The sequence below is a fragment of the Eutrigla gurnardus genome (assembly GCF_963514095.1).
Source record: "Eutrigla gurnardus genome assembly, chromosome: 1".
Lineage (NCBI taxonomy): Eukaryota > Metazoa > Chordata > Actinopteri > Perciformes > Triglidae > Eutrigla > Eutrigla gurnardus.
Window position 1 is genome coordinate 28811113 of NC_139915.1, and position 26119 is coordinate 28837231.

The 26119-nt window shown below is 43.6% G+C and overlaps 1 protein-coding gene across 15 annotated transcripts in view; it reads left to right on the forward strand.

The window, feature by feature from the left end:
• The window catches only part of neo1a (neogenin 1a), a 150931-nt gene that overhangs the window by 87713 nt on the left and 37099 nt on the right, over positions 1–26119 (forward strand). For all 15 annotated transcript variants that reach the window (XM_084007566.1, XM_084007568.1, XM_084007563.1 and 12 more), the window contains exons 5-7: positions 5545–5681; positions 15891–16045; positions 17168–17288. In XM_084007566.1, the coding sequence (XP_083863692.1) occupies positions 5545–5681; positions 15891–16045; positions 17168–17288 (413 nt within the window). The remainder of the gene's footprint in view (positions 1–5544; positions 5682–15890; positions 16046–17167; positions 17289–26119) is intronic.

Consider the following 26119-nt stretch of genomic DNA (forward strand, 5'->3'; position numbering starts at 1 on the left):
TTCTTTTTTAACTGAGGAGGGACTGAACTGCATTACATTAAAATGTCTTTCTAATATTTTTGGGCAAAACAGTAGAAACACCTTAATATAATGCACAACCTCAATAAAAAACATAGACACCTCTCTGACTGCATCAGTCAAACATGGTTTAATGAAGTATATAATGATGTAAATGTATGTCTGAGGTGTTGTATTGGATTGCACAGGTGTACCTTTTTATGATATGTGTTTAAAAAAAAGAAATGACACTCAAGAAAGTTTGAGTTCCATGCGAGTATTAATAGAAACTCTCCCGCTGCACGTGTTTCCCTCATTGTGAGAAGTTGGCGCATGCATTACTGTAGATGTCCAACTCGCCACATTCCTTCAAACACACGGGAGACCCAGATGGTCAGAATTCTGCTGAGGAACTCACATTTCTTCCACGCTGGTAAAATGAGAGATGGCAGCAGCAGAGTGGCTTAAGGTAACCGAGTGGTTTTGCCAGCATGTGGGTCTCAGAAAACGAGACAGGCAACATGGTTTTCTGGCAGTGGAGCATGGGAAGTGTCCTTTTAGGATGTCTCTCAGGCTCACACACACACACACACACACTCTCTCACACACACACACACACACACACACACACACACACACACACACACACACACACACACACACACACACACACACACACACACGCACGCTGGATCTCTTCAGAGTGTGCTGTCATAGCATCCATTGTTCTTCTTTGAATTCTTGTCATAATGTTGTGTTTATTGTCAGGAATTGAGCATAGGAGGATTACATTGGTTATTGGCCACTGACTGAATATACAGTTGGCTACATTTTAGAAAAAAAGGCTGTATTTTACATCGTGAAGCTAAAACTGTACGGCGTCATCAGTTCATACAGGATGGAGAATATGGGTGTTTATTCAGTGGCAGTTTAGACCTGCATGTTGTGTTTCACAGCATGAAACAACTCGTCTGCAGGGTTTAATGTCTCCCCTCCCCAGGCGTTTCGGCGGGTATACAACGTCTTATTTAAAAGCTTTATCCTCTGAGGGAGTTGCTAGATGTTTGTAGACGGGACACAACGTGGGACACACTGGGTTTGCGTGGCTTCAAGCGCCCCGAGGACCCCACCAGAGCCATCTCAAAGTATATTACCTGAGTTATGGGCTGCAGGCTTTATTGTCATATGCACTAATCAAACGATCGGTTTACTCTTGGGGTAAAAACACGAAAAAAGCAGATAAAGTCAGGTATGCAAGAACTGTTTTTGTCTCGAGGGCCCTGCCGCTTTCCATTACAAGCCAGAGGAAAACAAAAACGTTTTCATGGCTGAGTCACTTGAGAATTCCCGGCGTGCGCTGTTGGCACCAGCTTGTTTCTCACATTAATTTCTATTTGTTTATTCAGTCATCTATTTTCTTAGATGGTCTAATTTATTTCTTATCTCTCCTTTTCTTACATCTGAAAAAGAACACGTAAACAACAAAACGTTGTTTTGGAAACGGGGGGAAAAATCCCTCCAATCCCGCCGTCTGCCCTTTCTGGCCACTAAAAACGGAATCCTGCTGCTTTTTCTTCACACCTTCAACGTGATTCAAATTCATGGAACTGTGATTATGCTTTGGTCAAAAGGGGCACTTAAATGTGTGTACAAACATGGCGGAGGGGTTTTTAGATGTGGAGAGAGAGAGAAAAAGAAACTTGACCTAAAAGACTCTGAGAAGAATAAGGGGGAGAAAGAAAGAAAGAGGCCAAACAAAGAAAAGGTTTCCAGGTTTGCCTCTCTTTCCATTAATAATGAATCCCCCCCTTTTTGTTGTGACAGTTGTGATTCCACCTGCCTCCCCCTTGTGCTGCAGATAGCATGACCCATAGCCAAACACTGTCACAGCACTACCGATTGCTCTGTGACAGCACACACACACACACACACACACACACACACACACACACACACACACACATATACACACACACACACACACACACACACTCCTGCTTCTCCAGTGGTCTGCAGCTCCTCCCTGCCCAGGTGTACTGACCTTGCCACCACTCTGTGTTACGGAAGGCTGAGTCACCGCTCACACATACCAAATGTGTTCCTCGCCACCCCCCCCCCCCCCCCCCAAAACCCTTCTCTCAAGTCTCTGCGGCTGCCACCGCCTTCAAAGCTGAATGGCAGAACAGGGGACAAGGCTGCGGCAGAGACCTCTTTCATGTCGAAGGGACAACCTCGACAACTTTTCCGAGAGCAGCAGGCGCACACTGGAGAGCTCGAGAGGATCAGGAGGAGGATGTTGTTGTTCTCCCCATTCAGATTACAGCCGCGCGGTACGCCCTGCACGCACACCGCAACTCCAGCAAAGTGGAAAGTTGTAGCTGCTGGAAGTGGAATTAATAAAAACCTGAAAGAGAGTGCGCGAGGCCAATTAGCACCGATGCACCTCGTCTGCCTGACACATTTACCCCGTAATCCTGGCGTTGCGTTGCGTGTACGGTACGAGTGCACGCACGTGTGCGCCTGCTGTTCTGTAACGAGACAAAAGTGACAGTGGCAATGGTGAGCTCATTTAACGGCTCTTTGTGGTTGAATACGGATAATGCAATTTTAATTAGAGCCTCACTTACCAGCGTGTCTCACCGAGGACCTGCAGCTAACGCACAAGATATCCTTCATATCTTTACAGCAGATGCCTACATTTACATTTACATTCAGGGCATTTAGCAGACGCTAAGTGACTTAGAATTAGTACATTTGTGGAAAGAAGGAAACCACAACATATCATTGCCGATGAAGTAAGAGCAAAAGTGTTAGGTCCTTATTTGAATAAGTAGTAGCTGTTCAGCAAGCATACATAAAGTACAACAGTGCTATGATCAAAGTGCTATAGGTGAGAACATAGAAGTGCATTTTTGGGGGGGTGAGGGGATGGGAGTGAGTGCCCCGTCTTTCACAATAGTGCAAGGTGTCTTCAGCCAATTTACCTTTTCTCCCTCCCGCCTTGTCTATATACAGTAATGCAAAGTTTGTTCCACAGAGCACTCTGGCTGCTGCAGTTAGACTTGATCGCAACAGAAAAAAAAAGCCTGGTGGTTTGATATGTGCCGCGTGTTACGCCGTCCAGTACAAGAGAAAGCTGTCAAGGCCCTTTGTGGTGCACTTGGCACTAAAGGCCAAGAGTGGATAGTTGCAGATGCCTGGCACAACAAACACCGGACACCTTTCAGAGGGATTTCTCATTCAGCAGGGATTTGACGTGCAGAGCCTCTCAGCTGAATTAGCCGTACTCTCCGATGTGCACAGGGAAGAGGTCAATGTACAGAAAGGCATTTGGCATTTCCAGTGGTTTTGTGTCGTGTTGTGCACTCTCAGGACCAAAAGGAAAATGCACCTTATGTTACCTCTTTTTTTTTTTTTTCCCCTCCGCCTTGAAGACCCGGGGCATTCTCTGTCAGACGTCCTGCTGAGTAAGATGTTTTTTGCATGGGGTTTCTTTATTATACAATCTGCTGCTGTCAGAATGGGCCTAGTTTTCTGTCAGGATTGTTTTTTTGAACTGACATAGTGATCTGGGTTTAACTCGTGTTTCCTGACAGTCTGAACGGGTCAACATGGCATATTTGACCTGCTGTTTGTCCGGGCCAAACAACAGCTCTCACTCTGCTCAGAATGGACGTAGAATGTAAACAGTAATACTTGACTGCAGTAGAAAATGCTGACAACTTCGAGACAGACATCTATGCTAATAAATGACGATCGGGCATTAACCTGTCGTAGCATCCTGGTAGACTGGTCACACACAGGATTTTGTGTGAGAGTGGTATTTGGGCACATAGCTGTTGCTGCTCGCTGCCATCAGTGAGGAAATTGTATAAAATCTCCACAAAGCAAGTGATCTGTAATCACATTTAAATCTCCAGCACATCTAATTTTTCAGTCTCTAAAGTTTCACTCGTCTCTGACCTGAGAGTGAAGTGCTCGCCGACTATTACACTTTTATATAATTGTGGTTCATGCCGAAGTTAATAGTCTGCTTTATCTCCACAATACCAGTACAGTGATGTCATTTTGGTGACAGCAGGTCGAGTGCCACTCGAACGCTCCACTCCAGCGGAAACAGACAGGCAGATGGTCTCAAAGGCCACCGCCGCCAAAACCCAGAACGGGTCGGGGAGAGAGAGAAGCGGGAGCTCGTGTGGAAGCTAGTCAGCAGTTTGTTTAAAACTAAATCAACCTGCAGCACAGTGTTGTTCTCCTCAGTGCACCCTTGTCTCGCCGCCCTGTGCAAAACACTTATGCACTGATCTCGCTTTCCTCAGCTGCATCTCACTCGCCGTGGCGAGCCTTTTGAATTTTTATCTCTCTCAGCCGGGGCCGGTGCAGCTTCTTTTCTCCCTGCCTCTCCGCTTCTCTCTGAATTCAGAGCTGTCTCTGTGAGCTATTGATTTCTGTTTTCTTTCCTCTCAGCCTCCTCCTACTCTCATGCTCCAGTGGTTGTTGATTCAAGCCCAAGCTTGGCCACAGACTGCTTTCCCCAGGGCCTATTGGGAAAATCAAAGTTAGGACTGTTCTCAAATGGTAGGAGGGTCACTGGTTCAAAAAGAGGCCATATATATATAAATATATATGGTTATGTTTTTGGATTAGGCATAAATAGTTAAGAATAATAAATATTGACGATTGCTGGGTTTGAAATGCCCGATGGAAAGCTTGACTCTTGTGTTGCACTTGAATGCTTGTTATTCAGTTTTCAGTGAGCTCGTCCTTAGGTTCTGCCGCTGTGTGTTGCTGTAAATGCATCTTTTATACTGTACATGAAAAGATCTGTTTTTGTAATGATTCAACTGAGGGACACGAGTAGAGGGTGGCTGTGAACCTTCCGAATCACCTCCGTGAATAGCGAATGAAATGTTGTTCTGCAAACGCATGTCACCCTACTTAATTAACAGCTGATGAAAGAGAACGGAAACATTTGTCACAGCGATGTCACAGCCGCGCTAGTGGCACTGCACAGACTTCATTACAAGGCCCAGCTGTAGCCTCACTGTGACTCGGTACAATACATGTGTTCTATAAAAGTTTGGGCCGCAGGATTTCTCAAGCTGTCCATAAAGCATGATTTTTAAGAGGAATTGTAGATTGCCTTTTATTTTCCGGGCAGTCGCTTTGACTTTTAGGATCTTTTATGTATTGTGAGAGTTGGTAAACGGTGACAGATGTGGAGTCACCCTCAGGCCAGCAGGTGAACATGGAGCTCCAGAGACGGCCACCTTTACCACTCAGTGATCTGAATGAGCGAGAAGGGAATACGCTTCATGGAAACGGCCTGTAATGACTTTTTAAACATATTTTTGTCGGAGTCTGGTTAAAAATGAGACGTTAGGCCTGAGGTTTCCCGCATGTGATGTTGACAGTGTTGCATGTGGCAGAGGCCCCAAAGGTCATTAATGCTATTTATATATATAAAAAAAAAAAAAAAAGGGCATCTGGGGGAAAGACTTGTTCATTGTCACATCTCACTTCCTCACTCCTTCTTTGTGTTTGCAGCGAGGGCCGTGTGGAGGTGCTGGGAGGAGGCAGCGTCCTGATCTCCAATCTCACAGAGGAGGACGCCGGCATCTACACCTGCATGGCGGACAACGCCAATGCAACCATTGAAGCTCAGGCCGAACTCACCATACAAGGTACCCCTCAACAACCCACAGTGCTTTCTGAAACCCGAACCGTGGCAAAAGCACCGATCAAAAGCCGTTCAAGGTTTCGGAGGGAATTACAAACAAAGTGACGGTACAGGTTAAAATGAAAGCGGCGAGTAGTGAGGAGCGGTGGCAAGTCTGATGCATTAGTTAGATTAGTGCCGTGGTGGTGGAGCTGAAACGGTCTCATTTCATCTCATTATGTTTGGGAATGAGCTTGTTAAACGTCCTACGTAAGGACGCACGTCCCAGAAGCTGAAACAAAGCCTCTGACAATTTAGTTTTGAAATGAAATGAACGAGGTGTGTTTGTTGAATGCAAACCACAGCTGAGGTGCACAAGCAGGCCCTGTCGAGATGCGCAGCACACTATGAAAAATGATATGTTTTTGCAGATATTGAGGCAGTGTTGACAGTGAGTGATGTATTCACTTAGCATATCGGATGCTTGTACCTGTTCACATCATAACACTTCACACAGAAATAACAGTAATATTTGAGCTGCAGGAGTAGCTGTTAGTTGTTTTTTAGATAGACAGACAGCGTAGGGAGGAGATGAACTCTACATACAGTGGCTCTTTCTAAATATGTATCCAATTATATTTATTCAGACTAATCACACTTAGTGTTAAATATTAATTCAATGACAAAAATAATCAGGATTTCTGTTTATACAAGTAAGATGTTTCCAGTTAGTGATTTAATACAACAAATTACTGACATTTCAAGGGCTTCAGGTGGAAATTATGTTCGTTCTGCATCTTATTTTAAGGCAATTCTTTTGAAACAAGAGTGTAGATGTTCTAGTATTCATCACTTAAAATTCAGTATTTGCCTTGGTGCAAAAATACAAATAATTATGCAAGTTATCAACAATGGTTACTGAGAGCACTTAGATTAACTTTGAATTATCGCCTGGTGTACATTTTCAATTAGAATGTCTTTTCGCCACAATCTCTCTATCTGCTGCGTTTAGAAGACGAGTCTTTGAAAATGTCTTCATTCCCGAAGCACAAGAAACAACACACTGAAATGAACTAGTTATTCCGGACGTTATATCCATCCGCGCCTCGTGTGATAACAGTAATTGAACATGAATATGGAAATTCTAAATGGATAGAAAAAAGAAATAGAGCACAATTCATCCACACGCTGTGCCACAGTGATAGCCTGGACACAAATTATTTGTCGTCACTGGAGATGTGCACGAATCTAGCAAACTGTGAATTTAACAAATGCGAATGCAGCAACTGAGTAGATCCCTTTACAGGTATACAATAAAAAAAAATGTGCCCCCCAACTTTAAAAATGCTAAATTATGTGCAGGTATAACTATAAAAATGGAACAAACACTTATGTTAACGTCAAATAAAACCATTTTTACACATGAGACACATCCACAGTCATTGTGTTTGTAGTTACGTTGTCAGACGTGATAAAAACACACGCATGAACATAAACATGGCGTATGTTTCTCCAGGTGAAGCAAGTCAACATGACTTCCTGTGAAATAACTTGAGAACGTGGGGAAACGCCCCGAGGCTCGTTCCCTGGTTCATTACATTTCACACACAGTCACCTCATTCTATGTGTCCGTCTCTTTCTTCCCCACATCCCTTCATGTCTCCATCACCTCTCCGCCAGCCTCTCATCGTTTCCCGTCGCTCGCGGTAGAAAGTGCTAGAAGGTAATGGGAAATCGGATCAGGTCGCAGGAGGACACTTCACTCGTTTTCACTCGGTCCGTCGACCCCTCGCTGAAATCCCTCGCGTCTCTGACCCGACCCCTGCCAGCCTTTACCTCCATTGTGACAAGACTGTAGAGGATTGATTGATCAGCACTCTCGGGACACTGTTGAAAGACATCAGTCATTGTAATAGGATAAAACAGTTTGATTAAATCCCATGCTGGAGACCCACGGACCTAATTGCATTTGCTTCATCCAGATTCATGAAGAAACCGGATTGTGGCATTGATTTGCGCCCTTGACAACCAAAATGACACTTGAAAGGTCAATTGATTCCCACAAGAAGTAGTTCCGCTCATAAAAGAACCTCATACAAAGCAGTGCGTGGTTTGAATCTATACTAACATAAAAAAAAAAAAAAAATAATCCTACGATTGACTGCTGCTAAAAACACCTTGGGGCCTCTTCTGCCGCAGTAACAAGGAAAAACGGTGTGTTTACGGTTAGTGGCTCTTCATAAACACTGGACAGTGGAGCTGAGGGAAAGATGCAGGAAGTCAGCTGGGGATTGGATATGGTAAAACATTGTTAGGGTTCGCCTGGAGATAGCTTGGGGGATTTTGATGCAGCTGGTGCTCATCTGTAGAGGGAGAGATGCACGGGGCTGCAGCAGGCGCACACACACACACACACACACACACACACACACACACACACTCTAGCAAACAGCCATGCATACATAATGACATCACACAAGGTCAATTATGCACTTACTCTAGACACCTGTATGCATTCACTACACGTGCATAGTTTCACCATTATTCAAACATTGAACCTGCCTAGTGGCTCTTCAGTAAACTGAAGTCTCCTTGTTTGCTACCCACCTAGAATACATGTGTACTTTTATTTTACAGTGTTTTGTATTTGAAATAAGGGAAAGCAAGATGACCTTTAGACTTCTTTTTTCTACCAGAGGAGTCGCCTCCTGATGGCGAGCAGAGAGACTGCAAGTTTTGAGGGACTTCAGAGGTCTCAACTGTGCTCCGGCACCAGTATTTTCTCTTCTTTTCCCCGTTGCACTCGCTCAGGAGAGGAACTCCCACGCCATGTGATAACACGACACCTATGTTTGTCTGGATTGTGCCCACATGCTGTCCACACCTCCATTGAGATGCCGACTCAATGAGAGCCAGCCAAAAGATCCCATCTCGGAGAGTACAGACTTGATTGTTTGTTTGGAAGACATAACTCGCATTTGAAAAGCAAAGTGTAGCCAAAGCTGTGCCAGGAAAAAGGCTGGATAAACAGAAAAGCAATCCAAAACCTCCTTTTTTTTTAGTGGCTAAATCATTAAAAAAACAGAGTTTTTCAATCTTATAGATTAACAGCAGTGAAAACTACTGATCAGAATGGAAACAGTTGCACAAAGTGTATGTGGACAAAACAACTGAACACCTCTTTGCAATAGGAAATGTTCCAACAGAAGAGATCATGTCAGTGGCTGTCAAAAATAAGCAATAGGTATCCCAGAGCAGCGTGTGGCGTATCTTTTAGTGAAATATAATGAAAGTGCCAGTGAGAAAGAGGATTAATGCTATGTTATTTGTGGAGACACAAACCGAGTCTGGTGTTGTAGTGAAGCTAAACTGCTGGAGTAGAACTTCAAGCATGTCAGCCTATAAACAAACAGAAACATTTAACTCGTCCTTCCTTTTTACATCACATGTAGGATTGTGTGATCGCTCTATGTGTGTGTTGTTCTGTTCAGCGTGACTTTGTCGTGACGCCTGACCCTCTATTAGAGCTGGCAAGAGGATAAATGAGGCCAGAGGAGGCAGCGGCTTTTGATTATGGTCCTGCGTGACAGCGGCACCACCCAGACCTGGACTCTGGACTGTGTGTGTGTGTGTGTGTGTGTGTGTGTGTGTGTGTGTGTTTGCAGGACAGGAATAGTTTCTCCACGAACATGTATGTTTCCAGTTTTATGGGGTCCCGAGTCAGTGGCCCTCATCTATCAGGGCCTCATGCTATCATGTCATCAACGTAATTGTTCTTTCCATGTGCTGCGCTGACATACAGGAAATCCCTGCCCCCTGTAAAAGTTTCATGTCTTCCCTATGGGCTGACTGATTTATAACCCCAGGCAGGATGAGTGTTTTTGCCTTGTTATAGAAATGGCCCAAAATAGACAGAAACATATAAAAAAAGAAACCCTAGATATGCTAAATTTCAGCTTGCAGTTCCACTTTAGTCTTATATCACATCTATTAGGCAGCTCACATTGGTCCCTGGGGGGAGGAGGAGGGGGCATGCGACTAACGTCACAAAAGTCATGTGTGGCATTAATTAACATATCAGTTGATATGTTTTTTTTTCCTAAACTCTGCTTAAAACATTTTTTCTAGCTTATGACGTAATAGTTATTTAATGTGGTGCGTGTAAGAATTGGAGGTCTGATAGGATCTGCTGGATATTTTGGTCCGTTTTTAGTTTGGCACACCATCTCACTGTCCTCCCCGCAGCTCATTCTGGACGAAATATAAAGAAACTTTCCATCCAGCTATTAAAAGAGCGCCGAATCTGATAAGGAGCAACACCCACAGGCACACACACACCTTTTCCCTTCATCACAGGGGGGGTGTTGTGTCAGCCGGTGGGGTGAGAGCTGTCTGATTCCTGTCTACACCCTCTCACGTGTCTTCCTTCATCTGCTATGCATTTCAGATGGAGTCACATCAACAGTGAGATGCAAAGCACTGTGTCTCTGTGTTTTAACGTCGTCAACAATATAATGTGATGCATTTAGTGTGAACGCACCTCCAGACAGCAGGTCTCAGCTGTGCTCTCTTTGCTCTCCCATGTGGAGATGAGGTCTGATCGGATTCTAATGTGAGCAATATCTGATCCTGCAGCGTATAGACGAGCCAGTTCTTGCATCCCGGCATGATTAGATGATAAAAGTCGCATTGAAAAGATGAACATAATCTCAGTCTGAGTGCTTTGTCCTGCCAGAGCCCTTTTGTCAGTCTGTCCCACGCTGCTTCATCTGTTGTTGAGGAGCCGCTCCAGCTCGGTCCACCTTACCAGGTGTTCGAGTGGGCAGCAGCTTCTGACGGCCGTCAACTAGCCTGAGTCATCCGTCGCCATGATGGTCGTCTGATTTTACTGCTCAGGAAAATGTTATCCTGGTAACGAGTTTGAAAACATTAGTGGGCGTTGAAGAAAGCCGTTATTATAGGCATTTTGATCTGTTACTGCAACAGTATTCAAGACGAACAAACTACTTTTCTTTATTTGAACTAGAATATCGCCACAACAATAATTAACTTTACATGGAACATGTGATTGGCAGGGACTGTCTTATGGTGAAATTATTGCTTTTTTTGAGTTGTAACAATCTGTCTCAGACCGCTAGTCTAAGAATATATCTGAAAAAAAACCACAGTACAGAGGAAGTGCCTTGAATGCCTTGAATGCCTTGATATGCCGTAACCAAACCATCAAGCGATCTTTGTTCCAGCATTTCATGGACAATCTCAGGCCTGCGCTTTCACTCAATTCAAGTCATTTTAGAGCCATCGGAGTGAGTCGACAAAAACATCCCGAGATTGAACTCCCTCTCTGTGACGCTGCCTCTTCCAGAACATTATGCTCTCCTCAATAACGACGGAAGCAATCCAAGCATCTTATTTATTTGACTTACTGCTGAAGATGTTTGTTTTGACTGGGATTAAGAGAGTAAAGCTGTTATCTTTGGAAGAGCAGGACGGGTAATTAACACAGTCCCGAGTTCCACTTGTCCTCAGGATAAACCCTGACTTTTGTTTAACTTTATGGCGCTAACTGGACTCCGGCCGAGCGAAAATGTCTTGCATATTTGGAGTCTTCGGCTCCAACAATCTCACATCAGGCCTCGATGACCGCTGTAGCCTGAATGAGAATTTAACTCCAAAGCACGGGAGGCCAAAAGCATTTCAGTTTGTCACTACCAATAAATGGAGGTTGGACTGTTATATTTCCTCTTAGCATGTTTCCATCCAGCGTCTTCCTGGCTATGAGTGAAGCTGTAAGTAAAGTGATCTACCCAGAATCCCTTTAGGAATCCTATGTGGTTTTGTTTTAACAAGCTAGCAGTGAAACGCAGACATGACCTTTTTGTGGCCTTTTATTACTCGTTCACTGGAGTCTGTGTTAAAGCTTCTTTTACTAAGCTGCAGGCTACAGACATAAGACCAGCCTCAAAGAACTGACATTGGAGTTCTTTAGGCTACTGTCCTTCGTTTATATTTGTCTTTATGTGTTTTTTCCCTCTCTCTGTTGCATATCTGCATTTCTTTGTTGTTTCTCTTTCATTAGAGAGTGGTATTTATGTGCCACACTTTTTAGAGTTGACCATCTGTGTGTCTAGTAGGAAAATAAGGCGTACATTAGTAGTTAGGATTTAGCTTCAGTCATTCTCAAAGACTCGGTCAGTTCCCACAGGTGGGTTGTCGGACATTTGATTAGGGTTTTCAGAATTTCTTCCACAGTTTTCTGCAGTTCACCTTTGAGCCTCATGAGGAAGCTGAGTGTTTGTATTGTTCTGATATTTGGAGCCTGCATTCAGTTTGTTTTACTGAAGGGGGGAAATGAAAAGATCGAGATGTAGGGAACAGGATTTGCTTTTGGTTTTTGTGAAGACGTTTGGCCTCTCATCCCAGATTCTTCTTCAAGCTGTTAGAAGTGGGCTGCCGACCAGAAAACTTTCAATGCAAAGAAAGCGATGTATGTCTCTTTGGAACGGTTTATCCATTTGAGATGGCAGGAAAAATGGTCAGGAACGTTTTTTCCCCACCTTAATGCCTTTTACACTACATTTGGCATACAAACGTGCTTTAACACCAAAGAATGCTGATGGAAACATCGCTTTACTGCACTACTAGTGGTCAGAAACATCACCGCTCTCTACTGCGTTTACGGTTATGACTGGCTTATTATTTAGGAAGAAGTGTTGGATGTTTTCACAGTAATTTTAGTGCTGTTTGACCAGCAGCTGGCGTCGGTTGCACTTCTCTGCATCCGTTTGTAAATGTGACTATTTGCATATGCATGTTTCACGTTGTAAAGAGCCAATTAAGGAAGGTCATCAGACACACACACACACACACACACACACACACACACACACACACACACACACACACACACACACACACACACACATACACACACATGTCACCTTCCGTTGAGTCCCAAAGCATCCTCCACCCCCACTGCCCAGCCAATGTTGGTGTATTTAGGCATTTCTACTCATTGCTCAGTCCAATAGTTTCCAAATGTCTGAACTCCTTTTAGATAAATTATGCGTGTCTCCTCAGATGTAGAGAGGGAGGGGAAGGAGATGGAGAGATAAACAGGGGAGTTATCAAGATTAAAAGAGTTGGGTGAACATTCAGAGACTGAATGGAGAGAGAGAGAGACAGAGAGAGAGACAGAGAGAGAGACACGGAGAGAGAGAGCCGGAGGGTACCAGACAACCTCAAATCCCGTCACCAGCAAACCTCACCGGGGGGCTTTGCATTCACACACACACGCACACACACACACACACGCACACACACACACACACTATATACTCCGACAGAAAGGCATTGCATTATGATGCAAAAACCTGTATGAATATAATCGTGCACAGATTGACACAGCGTGGAGGTATGGAAACATATGTTGGCATACATAAGCAGCAACACACACACACACACACACACACACACACACACACACACACACACACACACACACACATGCATGCATTACAAACAGCAAATCATAACAAAATCTACCCATGCAAATATTGCCGGCAAGGACTACTATGAACAGCATATAGCACCGGTAATAATTTGACAAACCAAGTATCCAGACAAGTTTTAACATAATTCATTTTCACATATGGCTCAACACACACACACACACACACACACACACACACACACACACACACACACCTACACGTTGACACGCTGGTGTCTTAACGCCGTGTCCCTGACACACCAAAGCATTGCACCTGCCTCTGCTGCACAGCTACTACAGGTAAACATCCAGGGGACGCATCCACATTTCACACTCCCCACTGCAGGGAACACACACACACACACACACACACACACACACACACACCGATACAGAAACACACATGGAGCAAGGGGGATGGCTGTCTCGACAATGATCCAGTCCCAAGCATACCCGTTGTCATTTCTATCCTTGTCTCAGTCGTCATTTTTTGCCACGGCAGCTCACAGGAAAGTCTAGACGCTCATTAAGCGAGGCAAGGGAAGGTTTCCATAATTTGTGGCACTATGCAGGTGTTTGGTGTTTGACTGGCACCATTGTGTGATTGAAAGACCTGCTAGTTGTTGTTTTTTAATTATTATTTAGCATTGAATCTCCAGATACTCATCTCTGTTAGATAGGTTTAATTACTTTGAGATTTGTGTTTTCTGCTCTACGTATGTCCTCTGTTGGAGATTTTATTTCCCAGAATACATTTTGACAATCTGAGTGACATGCATGAATTTGTAGCCGTCATTAAAAAGATGAGCCTATGGGAATATAAATATAGCCAGCAAGGCAATTTACCAGCCATATCCAGCGAAAAGTATTACTCTCTATTTTCGCAAATGAAGGACTCGTAATGTCAAAATAATTCATTTAATTTTTTACCCCGGTTAATTTATGAAGTGGCAGTTTGATTTTTGTTTTACTGGTTTTCATGATCGCGATGGCTATTGCTGTAAAAACTTTAAGTGAGAGGAGATTCTTATCACATTTGTATCAATTTGCAATTTAAACTGCCTGTTAAACGTTCAAACCACTGCGGTCGGGATTGCACGATTTTAATCGACATCCGGACGAAAAACTGAGTGAAGAATGTCTAGAGTGAAAAATAGAGCCTGATTTTTAAAAAAACAGGATACTAAAATGCATTTTTCAAAATGTTTGTATCCTTTATTTATGCAGATCTTATGATACATGATCATCTTATTTAGGATTGATCGTTTTTCACTAAAAAAAGATGTTCACTAAGCAAAGCTGTTTGTCTTGATGATACAAAAATTTAAATATTTGAGTACTTAATACTAAATGTAAAGTGATTCCAGTATGTTTTAGTGCCGTTTTAGGAGTTTGAAGCTCATGTGCAGCCCCTGGCTTTTTAGATGACGATACACAGAAAGCATTTTGTGGGAATGGCGTCGTGCTATCTCTTTGTGTGCTACTTCCAAGGAGTCGGGCCTATCCTCCCACTTTGGGCATGAAAATAACAACCAGATGGGCAAAGTGCATTCTAAGGTCAGGAAAATACAAACCAGAGTGCCCTCTGTGTCCTGTGGCTGCTTCTTTCCGTTTTGAAGCTGTTGTTAGTGGAAACTTTGTATAACTGAATTTTTTGATTACAAATATTTCCATAAGAGTCTTTTTTTGTTGTTAGCCTCATGTCCCAGAACAGAATGAACTCTAATCTGTTAACGAGCAATTTCATGTTACAGTAAATTAGGCACCGCTACATGAAGCATACGAGGGGGACTCGACCTCACAACCCGCTACTCTGCTGAATAAAGCCAGGAAATGACCCTATCCACCCACTGCTGCTAATATATCCAATCAGCCCAATGCGAATAGCCACCAAATAGAAGCTAATAAGCGGCTATCACAGAGCCCAGGAGGCCGGTGGCGACTCACTGCAGCGCACTAACAATGCAGTCATTTAAACTGTGGTCAGCGAGGTCGCTGCTTATCAGAGAAGGCACAGAGGCAGCAAAGGCTCTTCTGAACAAGCACACACACACACACACACACACACATGCACAGTCGGTTTTACTCTGTCTCTCCTCTTATACACATGCAGTCCAATTATAGAGAGAGGACGGGGCCCGGGCCCTGCGCTCCCGGTGACCTTGTTCTGGGACAGATTGATGAGGCGCTGTATCACCCCAGCAGATCAAATAACTCCTTTCTGGCCCTCATTAAAGGGACTAAGGGGGATCTGCAAAGGCTCAGCTTAACTAGTGTAGCATGCTAACACACTCTCCTGCTACCAAAGTAGCTGTTGTTTTTGGATAAATAAGAACAGAGGTTATTGAACCTTTTTTTATTTTATTATTATCAAATATTCAAAGTGCTGCCATCTGCTCTGTGTGAAGAGTATAGAAAATAATTGGATAAGTTGTTGTTAGATGACACTGTTTGTTGTTCTTTCCACCCTCCCTTAACTGGCAATTTGGCAGTTGAAGGGGAGGCATGGCATCACTTGGTCTTCTTCACTTCCTGGCGCTCCCGGCACATCAAAAGGAGTTTGATGTGCCTGGATAGTTTGGATAAATTGGTTACTGAGTTTCATAAGAAAGTAGAAGACAAATTGACTACAGTCATCACGTATCCGCTCTCGCCGTTTTGAATCGATTCCACCGAACATTCACAATAAATGTTTTATTGTTCACGGCTCTCTGACTCCTCTTTCTCCTCTGGATTCCACAGTTCCTCCCCAGTTCGTCAAGCGGCCGGACAACATCTATGCCTACGAGTCCATGGACATCGTCTTTGAGTGCGAGGTGTCGGGGTCACCAGCTCCCACGGTCAAATGGGTCAAGAATGGAGACGCTGTCATCCCCAGTGACTACTTCAAAATAATCGTGAGTTAATTTGACACGAGTTGCACCTTTCTTCCTTTTCGCCACTGAAGACGTTGTACTATCAGCAGTAGGGATGCACATTTTTAATTTTTTTTATGACCGAAAACCGACGCTCATTAACCGATTAATAACCGTTAACTGATAAGATTAAAATGCGCTATTGAGTGTCTGTGACCCATTCAAAAGTACCGTGGCAATTTTTTTTCTTATGGGCTTTATTTTTAAATGTGCAAATACGCGCCTGTGCTCTAATAGCCGCCGGGGTCCGACCTCATTTGGCATAATAAACGCCGGTTCAATTAAACGCCCGGGCGATTAAGTGTTTACCATAGTCTTGCACAGAAAACAAAAGTTTTTTTTTAACAGCACTTCACCGGCTCTCACCTCTTCTGTCAGTCAGCCCCTCCTCTCGCTCTCTCTCTCTCTCTCTCGCATGCAGGCGCGCGCACACACACACACACAGACACACAAACACAGGCGCGCTAGAGATAAACAAAACTTACATACACATGAATCCACTCGGTGCTGCAACTATAGCCGGAAAAAAAACCTCTCCTTTTTTAACGAAATGTTCAGCCCTCAAAATAAAATAAATGGGCCAGGCAAACCCCAGTCCTCTCTCGCCATAGCGGATTTGTTTTCTTTTTACTGGTTTTTATTAAGAAAAAGCAGCATGTCGACATGCTCTGGGGTCAGCCTGGTGCGCAGTCTGTTTACCGTGAGACCCGCAGCGGAGAATACGCGCTCAGATGGCACCGATGTCCCGGGAATGCAGAGGTAGCGCCGGGCCAGAATGGCCAGCCTCGGGAAGCGCGTCTGTTGGATTTTCCACCACTCAAGAGGATCAGTGCAAATAACCTCATCTCCTTTTCGGTCGAAATTGTCCCACACAGAACTCCTTTTTGCGCGCTTCATTTTTGCTGTTAAGTGGGCTGTGGCGGAAAGCACGTGTTGTCACGTGTTAAAAAAAATAATTAACCGTTAGTATTAATCGGTCAAAGTTCCTGTTATCGGTTAACGGTTAAACGGTTAACCATGTGCATCCCTAATCAGCAGTATTTGCATGACTTTGCATCATCACAGTGTCATGATAAAGTGTCTTTCTTCCTTGTTGTTCTGCAGAAGGAGCACAACCTTCAGGTTCTCGGTCTGGTCAAGTCAGATGAGGGTTTCTACCAGTGCCTCGCGGAAAACGATGCAGGCAACATCCAGTCCAGCGCTCAGCTCATCATCCTAGATCACGGTACGCTACTCACCAGTACCTCACCAGCACCTCACCAGTACCTCACCAGTACCTCACCAGTACCTCACCAGTACCACCCACTAGTGTGCAAAACAGATGTTTACAAGATAACACTGATTCATACTTGAGAAGACAACAAAAAACGTCAGATTGCTAAAACAATTAGTGATGAAATGAATCATGTCTGATCAGAAGGGCTGCAACCAACTAACATTACTATTTTTTTTATTTGAATAGGTTAATTTGTTGAATGTTGCTTTGATTAATTGTTAATCAGATAAAAACGAGTGCGATGCTCTTTTACTACAATAAAAATAGAAATGTTTCTGAGTTCAGCCAATATAAGAGAAATAACAAATATAAATTTAATGAGATATTGCTCAATTTTCTGTTAGATTAGGTAGATAGATCTAAAGATTCTATCTATTAGACTGCCTCTGACTAATGGAATGAAATATTAACCAATAATGTTACGTTTTAGCATTACTCCAGTGTAATCCTCCCCTAATTTCAGGTAATTATCATTCACTTAATCTGCCATCTCCAGCAGATTTGTGTCCTTTTTGACGGACAAACGCTCGATTAAAGGTGCATTTAAAAACAAACACAATGCACAATTAACTTGTGTTGTTTTTCCTCTGTTTTTATGATCGAGCCATAAAACCATCAAGTTGAAAAAACAAAATCACAAAACAGAGAGAAAGCAGACGGAAGGTATTTGTGTTATGTTTCTTTTTAAATTAGTACCTGTAATCGGCTGTACTCTTTACTGCTGCACCGTTCATCACATGAGCGACACAAAACTGGCTTACTGCCATGCATCATAACGTACACCCAAACCAAGCCATGATGAAATTTGTTGCCAACTATTTCTGTGATCTATTTAATCAGTGAGTTGTTGCAGCCCGACTGATCATTTTTTTACTCTGACGGCTCCGTAATGCTGTTGTAAATGCAGGCATCTGTTCACAACAACTTTTAAATCAACAACAACACTCTCACAGTAATGATCCTTGGGATTATTTCTTAGCTTTTAACTGCCACACCTCCTAGGTATCACAGCTATGCAAGTCCCAAATCACACATTTGCCTCAGAGGGTTTTATAATCTGTATAGCGTACAACATCCTCCGTCCCGGGACCCTCCATCACATCAGGATAAACTCCCTTAAAAAAAAAAAACATGAAGAAGAAACCATGGGGAGGGATCACACTCTCAGGATGGATTGATAAGTGCAATAGATGTCGTGTGTACAGAAGTAACAGCAAAAATTACGACATAATCAATCCATGTGACAATAATGATCCATGTAATGAGAGCAGTAATGGCACTAGTAACAGTAAAGGCTGGAAATAATAGTGGAAAATGATTACAACCAATGATAACAGCAGCAGTGGATATAATATAATGGTAATAACAATAAAGCAGAAATAGTAGTACCGCAGTAATGGAAATATGACCGAGTACCAACAGCAGTGGCGGCGGCTGTGGAGCAGCACAACAAAGTCATCATCGTTGTGTCTTTTGTTGAAATCATCTTAAATTCAATACACTTTACCTGTGGCTCGCAGAATTCCAAAAAAATACAAACTTGCTGAAAAATCTATTCCAACGTAGGTCTGTGAAACATGAGCGAGCGTGGCGATAGGCTGAGGCTTCTGCCTTATTTATACACCGCTAGATGGATTCTGTGCACATCTGTGGATGGGTGAGAGTGTGTAGCGAACAGTGAAATAAAACCATCGGGACCTTGTTAAACCAGAGGTGACTCAAAGGGGATGCTCGGTATTCTCACAGTCCATTCCACAGCTCGTGTTGCAGAAATGTTGTGAGGAAAGCTGCTTCACAGGAAAGGCTTGTGCTTTGATGAGGCGTCCTTAGACATGTAAAGGTCCGGGCTGTACCTACACATGAACCGGTACGCTGGTAAAGAGAGAGAGAGCCTGGATATCCAGCGTAGCCTCTCTTGTACAGCACATTTCCCCTTCAAAGCCAAAAGCGGAGGATTGAATGCTAATTCCTCCGAGTGGAGCTTCTGAGTGCATAGTACAACAAAAAGCAGACCCGCGAAAGGACGGTGGCTCTGGGCTCCGAAAAACTGCCCATAAATATGTGTGAAAGTGATTTCAACATCCTCGTTCTCAAGGTAATTTTGTGTCATTACTCTGATCGCTGGAGAAAATGTGCTAAATTAAATTTGAGATTGTTTGTGCAGTCGTAATGACTAGAGACGAACCCGCAGGGCGAGTAAAAACACCTCGGCAAAACAAAGAAAGCGACAAGAAATGGAAGATGATGACCGAGACACAATTGAATTGAAACACAGAATCTAAACGAAACAAGGTGGAAAATGGAGGAAAAATGTGCTATTTTTTAGTATAATCACTACTTTACTGTTGACTCAGACTCTCCCATTTTGTCGAGGAAGACACGATTTAATCGAGCGTGAACTCTCCCCCTCGCTCGGAGCAGGTGGCTAATGGATTAGCATAGCGGTGTCCAACTGGTGGCTCCCCAGCTGTGTCATCCCTTCTGATTGGAGGACAGTAAGTCAGAAATAATGATGACCTGCAGCTCATTGTGTGTTTTGTGTTTGACACCATTGATAAGGGCTTTGCCACTTTACACGGCCCCTTTAGTCTTTTCTCTTTTTTTCTGTTTGAGTTGAAGATAAATGGCATGAATTACTGCAGCAGCTGGCCTCGTACGCCGGGGTCCGCCCTGAGCGGGACTTTGGAGAAATGAATCCTAATCCCTGAATATCACACAGATCTTATTTTTTGGAGTGGGTATCTCTGCCCTTGTCACAGCCATTTCTAATTCAAACACACTTACCACCAGAAAGTTTTCCAGTTAGCTGTTTATTCATCAGTTTATGACCCGAGTCTCAGATGACAGAGCTAGAAAAGGACTGACGTGGCAGTGATGCTGTTTGTTCCTCCGGTAAACTATCGACGTTCGCTGCTCGCACAGACGCATCCCGAAAATGCTCGCTTCACAGTGTCAAAGTAATTTCCTCCCTCTGATGTACAGCGCCGAGGTGCAACGGCGAATCAATGGCTGCGTGTTTGAAAACATCTTTTTTTTCCTACACTTATTAGTGTTTTGTGGGTACGGCTCTGTGATCCCAGATTGAAAAGAGCCTCTTTGAAGTCCTAGCTGAGTTGTATCTCCTTCCTCACATACAGTATCCTCACTATATAGCACACTCTAATATACAGTATACTCTCTATAACGCTCTATGCTCCATGCTCAGCTAATCGGCGGTCGGCTTCACATTTCACAGACAGAGTCTCTCCTCCGTATCCGTCTCTCTTCCCTCCCGGAGACATACAGTTCTACGGCCATCTGCCACCTTTCTCCCCACTTTCTCTCGTTTTTCACAGCCACCTGCTCTCTATGATAATCTAGCACACTGGGCTTTGTATTAATTGTGGTGGCTTGAATATTCTCCCTATATGGCTACCCCCCCGTCCCATTCACAGCTGGGCATCTTTGTCCACCTCCTCACCCCGCTCTCTCCCCGCCCTCCCCCTGCTCTTTGCTGCCCCTGTGTGTTTCAGCCTCAGGTGTCCCGCTCACACCTGCCAGGCTTGAGTCATCTTGAAGCGGGGCCAGAAAGCACCCCGTCTGTTTGACGGCTGCCTTGCAGTCGGGGGGAGATAAGCCAGGGACTTGCCACGGGGATAAAGTTGTCTTCACCCAACAGGGAAATCAATGGGAGGGGGTTGAACTGCATCTAAACACCCGGCGGCTGCAAGTTGGCTAATATTCATTAGTGGTCCTAATCTTTGCATCTTGACACTGCCAGCTGCAGTTAAACGTGGCTCCGCTGACGATTCCCGCTCTTGGATGTTTGGAATGGAAAAAGGTCAGCTGTCGGCTGCTAGCATACGTTCAGTATCTTGACAGTTATTTAAAGTGATGTGTGCGTCGTATCAATACTTTTTGGCTTTGAAAACCAGTACAGTAGATAATGGGTTAGTCCATGGATACAGAAAGTGTTTTCCTGAAGGTTTTTCTTACTTTATCTTGCTTCCGCAATCTGAAAACCTTAGAAAACAGATTTTTAGGGGGAGTGGAGGTCAAAAATAGGCCCGCAGATTGCAGTCTCCAACAATTTTCCTGGACATTCCACAGCCATGTGCAATATGGGTCAACTAGTTGCAAACAGATGTGGGTAAATAGGAGCACAAATGCCAAAAGTGGACCTAATTATGCAGTCTAGTGCAGGCCAAGTACGCGCCTCTTAATGTCCCTTGTAAAACTGCCACATTCAGACGTCCTCTTTTGGAAGTGCTAGAGGTTTGTTTCGTTTTACTCATTTTCTGTTGTACAATGTAGTCAACTTGTTTCCATATATTTCACATATTTCAGAAATAGTCTTTAAACAATACGGAAGTTGAGTCCCTTGTGGCTTTAAGGTGTACTGCCGATATATAAATGTTCAATAAAAGACGATGGATGGATGTATTTGGCGACCCACCAGACCCGGGAATGACTGCTCGATATGAATTACATGAGCAAAAGAGACCAACAGCAAGAAGCATTTGTTGAGCTAAGAAAATACCACGAAGCGTTCTGTGGTTCCGACCATGATGAGCAGCACGCACCAGGCAATCAACAGCCGTTTGTTTAAAGTTGAGATCTATTTATGAGTAGTGTATGAACTACACTAAAACAAAGTTCCCTTTGTTTCAACGTGGTCATAATATAGTTATTGTTTCATAACCAAAAATAGATATACAGTATTACCTCATTGCTGTTCATCATGCAAACAGCTGTTTAAATGATAAAAATAGTTTCTAAAGGAAGTCTTTCTTCCACTTGCTGCATGTTAAGACAGGCTGTCATTGAAACACTACCGCTTTTGTCCACAAGGGCCTCCAAAATACACAGAAAAATGTTTCTTTGTAGTTGCTTTGAGTCCAGTGTGTTAAATCCAGGCCCACAGCAGTTGGAATCAATAAAGACTCTTTTGATCAGGAAACGTTCCATCTAGCAAGTTTGATTCGACGAATGCGACGTGCAAATGAGGCTTCATCGACTTCTCATCAGATTTTGCCCACGTTCTCCTCACCGAACTATAAATACAACCACTAATGCACATCATGACGATTCCCTGCTGGCAGTTTCAGGGTTCGCTGTCGACATGTAGCCCTTATTGTCAAAATGATCATGAGGGAGGTTAGTCAGCTGCAGAGGATGTGCTATTTAAGGGATTATCGTCACGTGTCATGTATAGAGTGCAGCAACAATTTGCGGCCTTTTGCAGGGACATGATTATGTGAAGCGTTTATGCCTTATGCTGTAGTAGGCTGCAATTACAGTTTGGAGAGGGAATGGGTCACGTTTTTTAAACTTTGAAGTTGTGCACGCCTAGACAAAGCCCTCCTTTTATATGATTGTCATCCTTCCACGTTAAGTACAAAGAGTAAGACTGTGTTTGAAGTGTGATGAGGTGGCAAACTAAAATGTATGCCCACATTTTTGCGGTGTGGTTTTTCTTCTTGTGCAGTTCTTTAGGGTCCAGAGCGGAGCTGAAACTAGTTGTTGTTGCCTTCCAGAAGGGCAGAGCTGCGAATTTACATTTTAGAAACAGACCTTCATGAAGTGTTTTTCAGCATTACGTATTCTCATTTTAAAAATCACAAACCCAAGGCCGCCTTACCAGAAGCCCGCTTGTCAAAAAACGGCAAGTTTTAGATTCAAGCACCTCTGGTAAATGCTTAATAGGAAAAATGCAGACAGATCTGCATCTAACATTGTCAAACAAAAGCGAAGTGGATGCACTCACTTTGCTGTTTGCCCTTAAGTGCATGTTTTTTTTTTGCTTTCTTATGTTTGCATAAATTGTAGAGATGCACTGCCATTTTCATCTGAGTACTTATTTTTGCTCCTTCCCTACGCCATTCTGCCTAAAATATGGAAATGCTTCCTCTGTCTGAGTTCGTCTGTCCTTCCATCCCTCCCATTTCCACAGCTCACATGCATAATGTTTTGACATTTTGCCTCCTAGTGCCAAAGCCAAGTACTTCACTCGCGAGCCTGAAAGCTTGTTTGGATGTACAAGCTCTGAGCTGTCATGCTGCTTTAGCCACGACTGCTGCAAGTCAATTGCATCGCGACGAATGAGAGCGAAGCATTTCACTCACCACTTTGGGTAAACGATAACACAATTAACACAAACCTCAGTCGACTCTTGATGCTATGAAACCTGGTTGCAGACATTTTAGCTTATTTTCCCTGTAGGATAGTATTCCTCACTATTATTCTGGTTGCAGACATTTTAGCTTATTTTCCCTGTAGGATAGTATTCCTCACTATTATTTAGGCTGTTTTATGCAAAAAGAGGCCAACACACTCTCTGATACTTTTGTTGAAGCTCAAACAGGCAAGCATTCCTCCTCAATCCCTCCATCACTTTCATCTCTATCTCCTCCCCTTTCTCTCTGATGGTCTCTTTTTACCTCTACCCCTCCTCTTCCTTCCCCCTTCCCCTTTATCCAGCCAGGCTGCCATTAGTTTTCCACTCCCCTCCCCTCTCTCGGACCTGTGGCAGTAAACAGAAGACTCCTGTCCTCCCCTCCCATCAGAGGTACTAGACCCCCACTGAGTGATGGAGATGCCTCATCACTGCCTGAGTGCTCGCCGTGTCTCGTGGTTTCCCTCTCCCTCCATCACTCCGTGTATTTATGAGTGCAGGCAGCGGGAGGGCTGGCATGATAAACTGACATGTATGCTGTCCCCAAAGCTGCAGCCTGACAGATACTGGAAGGGTTATTTACAGAGCCGTGCATACCGTAACTTCATTAGTAAATCAATTAATTACAGCCGACTCGAGCACCAGGCCTCCCTGTGAAATGACTCAGACCGGGAGTCACTCACAGTATTTGCAGATGACTTGACGCGAGCCGAAAATAGATATAAGTGGCGTGCTTTGATCTGGGCCCGAGACGGTTTACACCTAATAAGGATTACGCCTCAGAAAGGATCCAGAAGTTAAGAAAACCCACACGAGTTTTATTTAGATGTGTAGAATGGGGGCGACACATGAAACCAAATGAAGTGGAGCTTTAACCTCGCCTGTGAAGACAAACTAATTAGAGACAACATAGAGCCTTCTGTACTGTTAGTCAAAGCTGTAAAACTCCAATTAAAAACCCCAATTAAACGGCGAGTCCCTTTTACACGCCAGGTGTGGCTACATGTTTTTACAGATAAATGTAGGTTTCAATTAGAAGCCGGCTTTTGTCAATGTGGACGTGCTTCAAATTGTTTGATTCTCCACAATTTTAGTATTTGAAGTATAGTTCATTTAGATTTACCGGCATTGTGAACAAGAGGGAGGTGAAGAAGTGGTGACTCTGCCTTTGAAGCTGTCATAAAGTCAGACTATGGGTCTATTGCTCAATAATTTCTCCATATTTCTATCTATATCTATATCATATGTCTTTTTCTTAATCATTTCAAGTTGTGAAAATGTAATTTTTTGATAAACAGTATTTTCTCTTGTTTACATCATCTAGCTGGCTACAAAATAACCCCATTTCCTTATTGACAATTAATGAAGGCGGATACATTTTAGTTGTGTGGAAAAAAACAACAAAAAAAGGTCTGACTTAAATAAAATTTGAACCCACAAGAAACGTCTTGGCAAGAAACAACCACACCATAAGAAAACACAGATAACTAGACCACAGCCTTTACAGCCGTCGACTATAAACCAAACACAACCCGGTCAAAGAAACATGTAATGGACTTCGTTGCCAGAACAAAAAAAAAAGCAGAGAAAGCTCCAAACTCTTCCACATTATCTTTAAAATGTTCATCTCAGCCTTAAGGAAGATGAATTTCCATGACAGAACTGATAACTGGAGCAAACTTTTAACACAAACATGCACTCAAATATTGAAACTGCATCGTTTCAAGGCGAGCGGTAATTGTTTCCACATGGACGACTGACACACATGAGGCGAGAACACAGCAGCCTACATCCACTGTTGTGGTTGTGTGCTGACATGCTAGCAGGAAAGGGTTTTATGTACAAATACATCCCGATGTTGTGTAATCCAAATCGAGAAGTGTTTGAATTGATACCGAACTGAAAGTAAAGAGAAGGATGAAGAGTGATCGTTAAAAGGAGGTCTGTCCCAGCACCGCTGTCAGAGTGATGTACTGTAGTAGCGCCTCTAGCTGTGTCGAGGAAAGAAACTCACTTTATTATGAATCCATATAATATAAAATGTAACTAGATCACGATTTAACAACAAAGAAACAGTTTGAGTGTAGTTCAAGTAGGCAGAGCAGGGGAAAGAAATATTTAAAAAAAAATCCCCCTAACACATTTGGAGCAGACAAGCCACAGAGAGGGAATCCTTCCTCTAGATCTGAGCCCTTATTCCCTGTTCGAATCAAGAAGTGAGAATAGGCTGCTAAAAGACCCCTTGCCTCCAGCCAGACTGAATAAAAGCCCCAGCCCACTTCAGGGAATACGGCGTGCTCCATCATCTGCTAGCAGGGTCACGGCCGGGCCAGCGGGCCAGCGTACGTGTGACGCCGTTAGCATGCGTATGTGTCAGCACATCGCATGGCCGCCCGCCATGTTCTCCGTCGGGCGCGTTAAAAGTGTAGCAGCAACAGCAGGTGCCGGAGTACGAAAACGTGACAGTTAAAACAACGTGTCATGTACTGCTGGGACACACATATGGTCACACTTCTTTCTTTTTTTTCACTGTATGGTGGTTTTGCCTCAATGACATCACAGGGACACACGCTGCTCGTGTTTTACCGATCGAGCCGACTGAATCCGTTTGTCATTATTCTTTCAA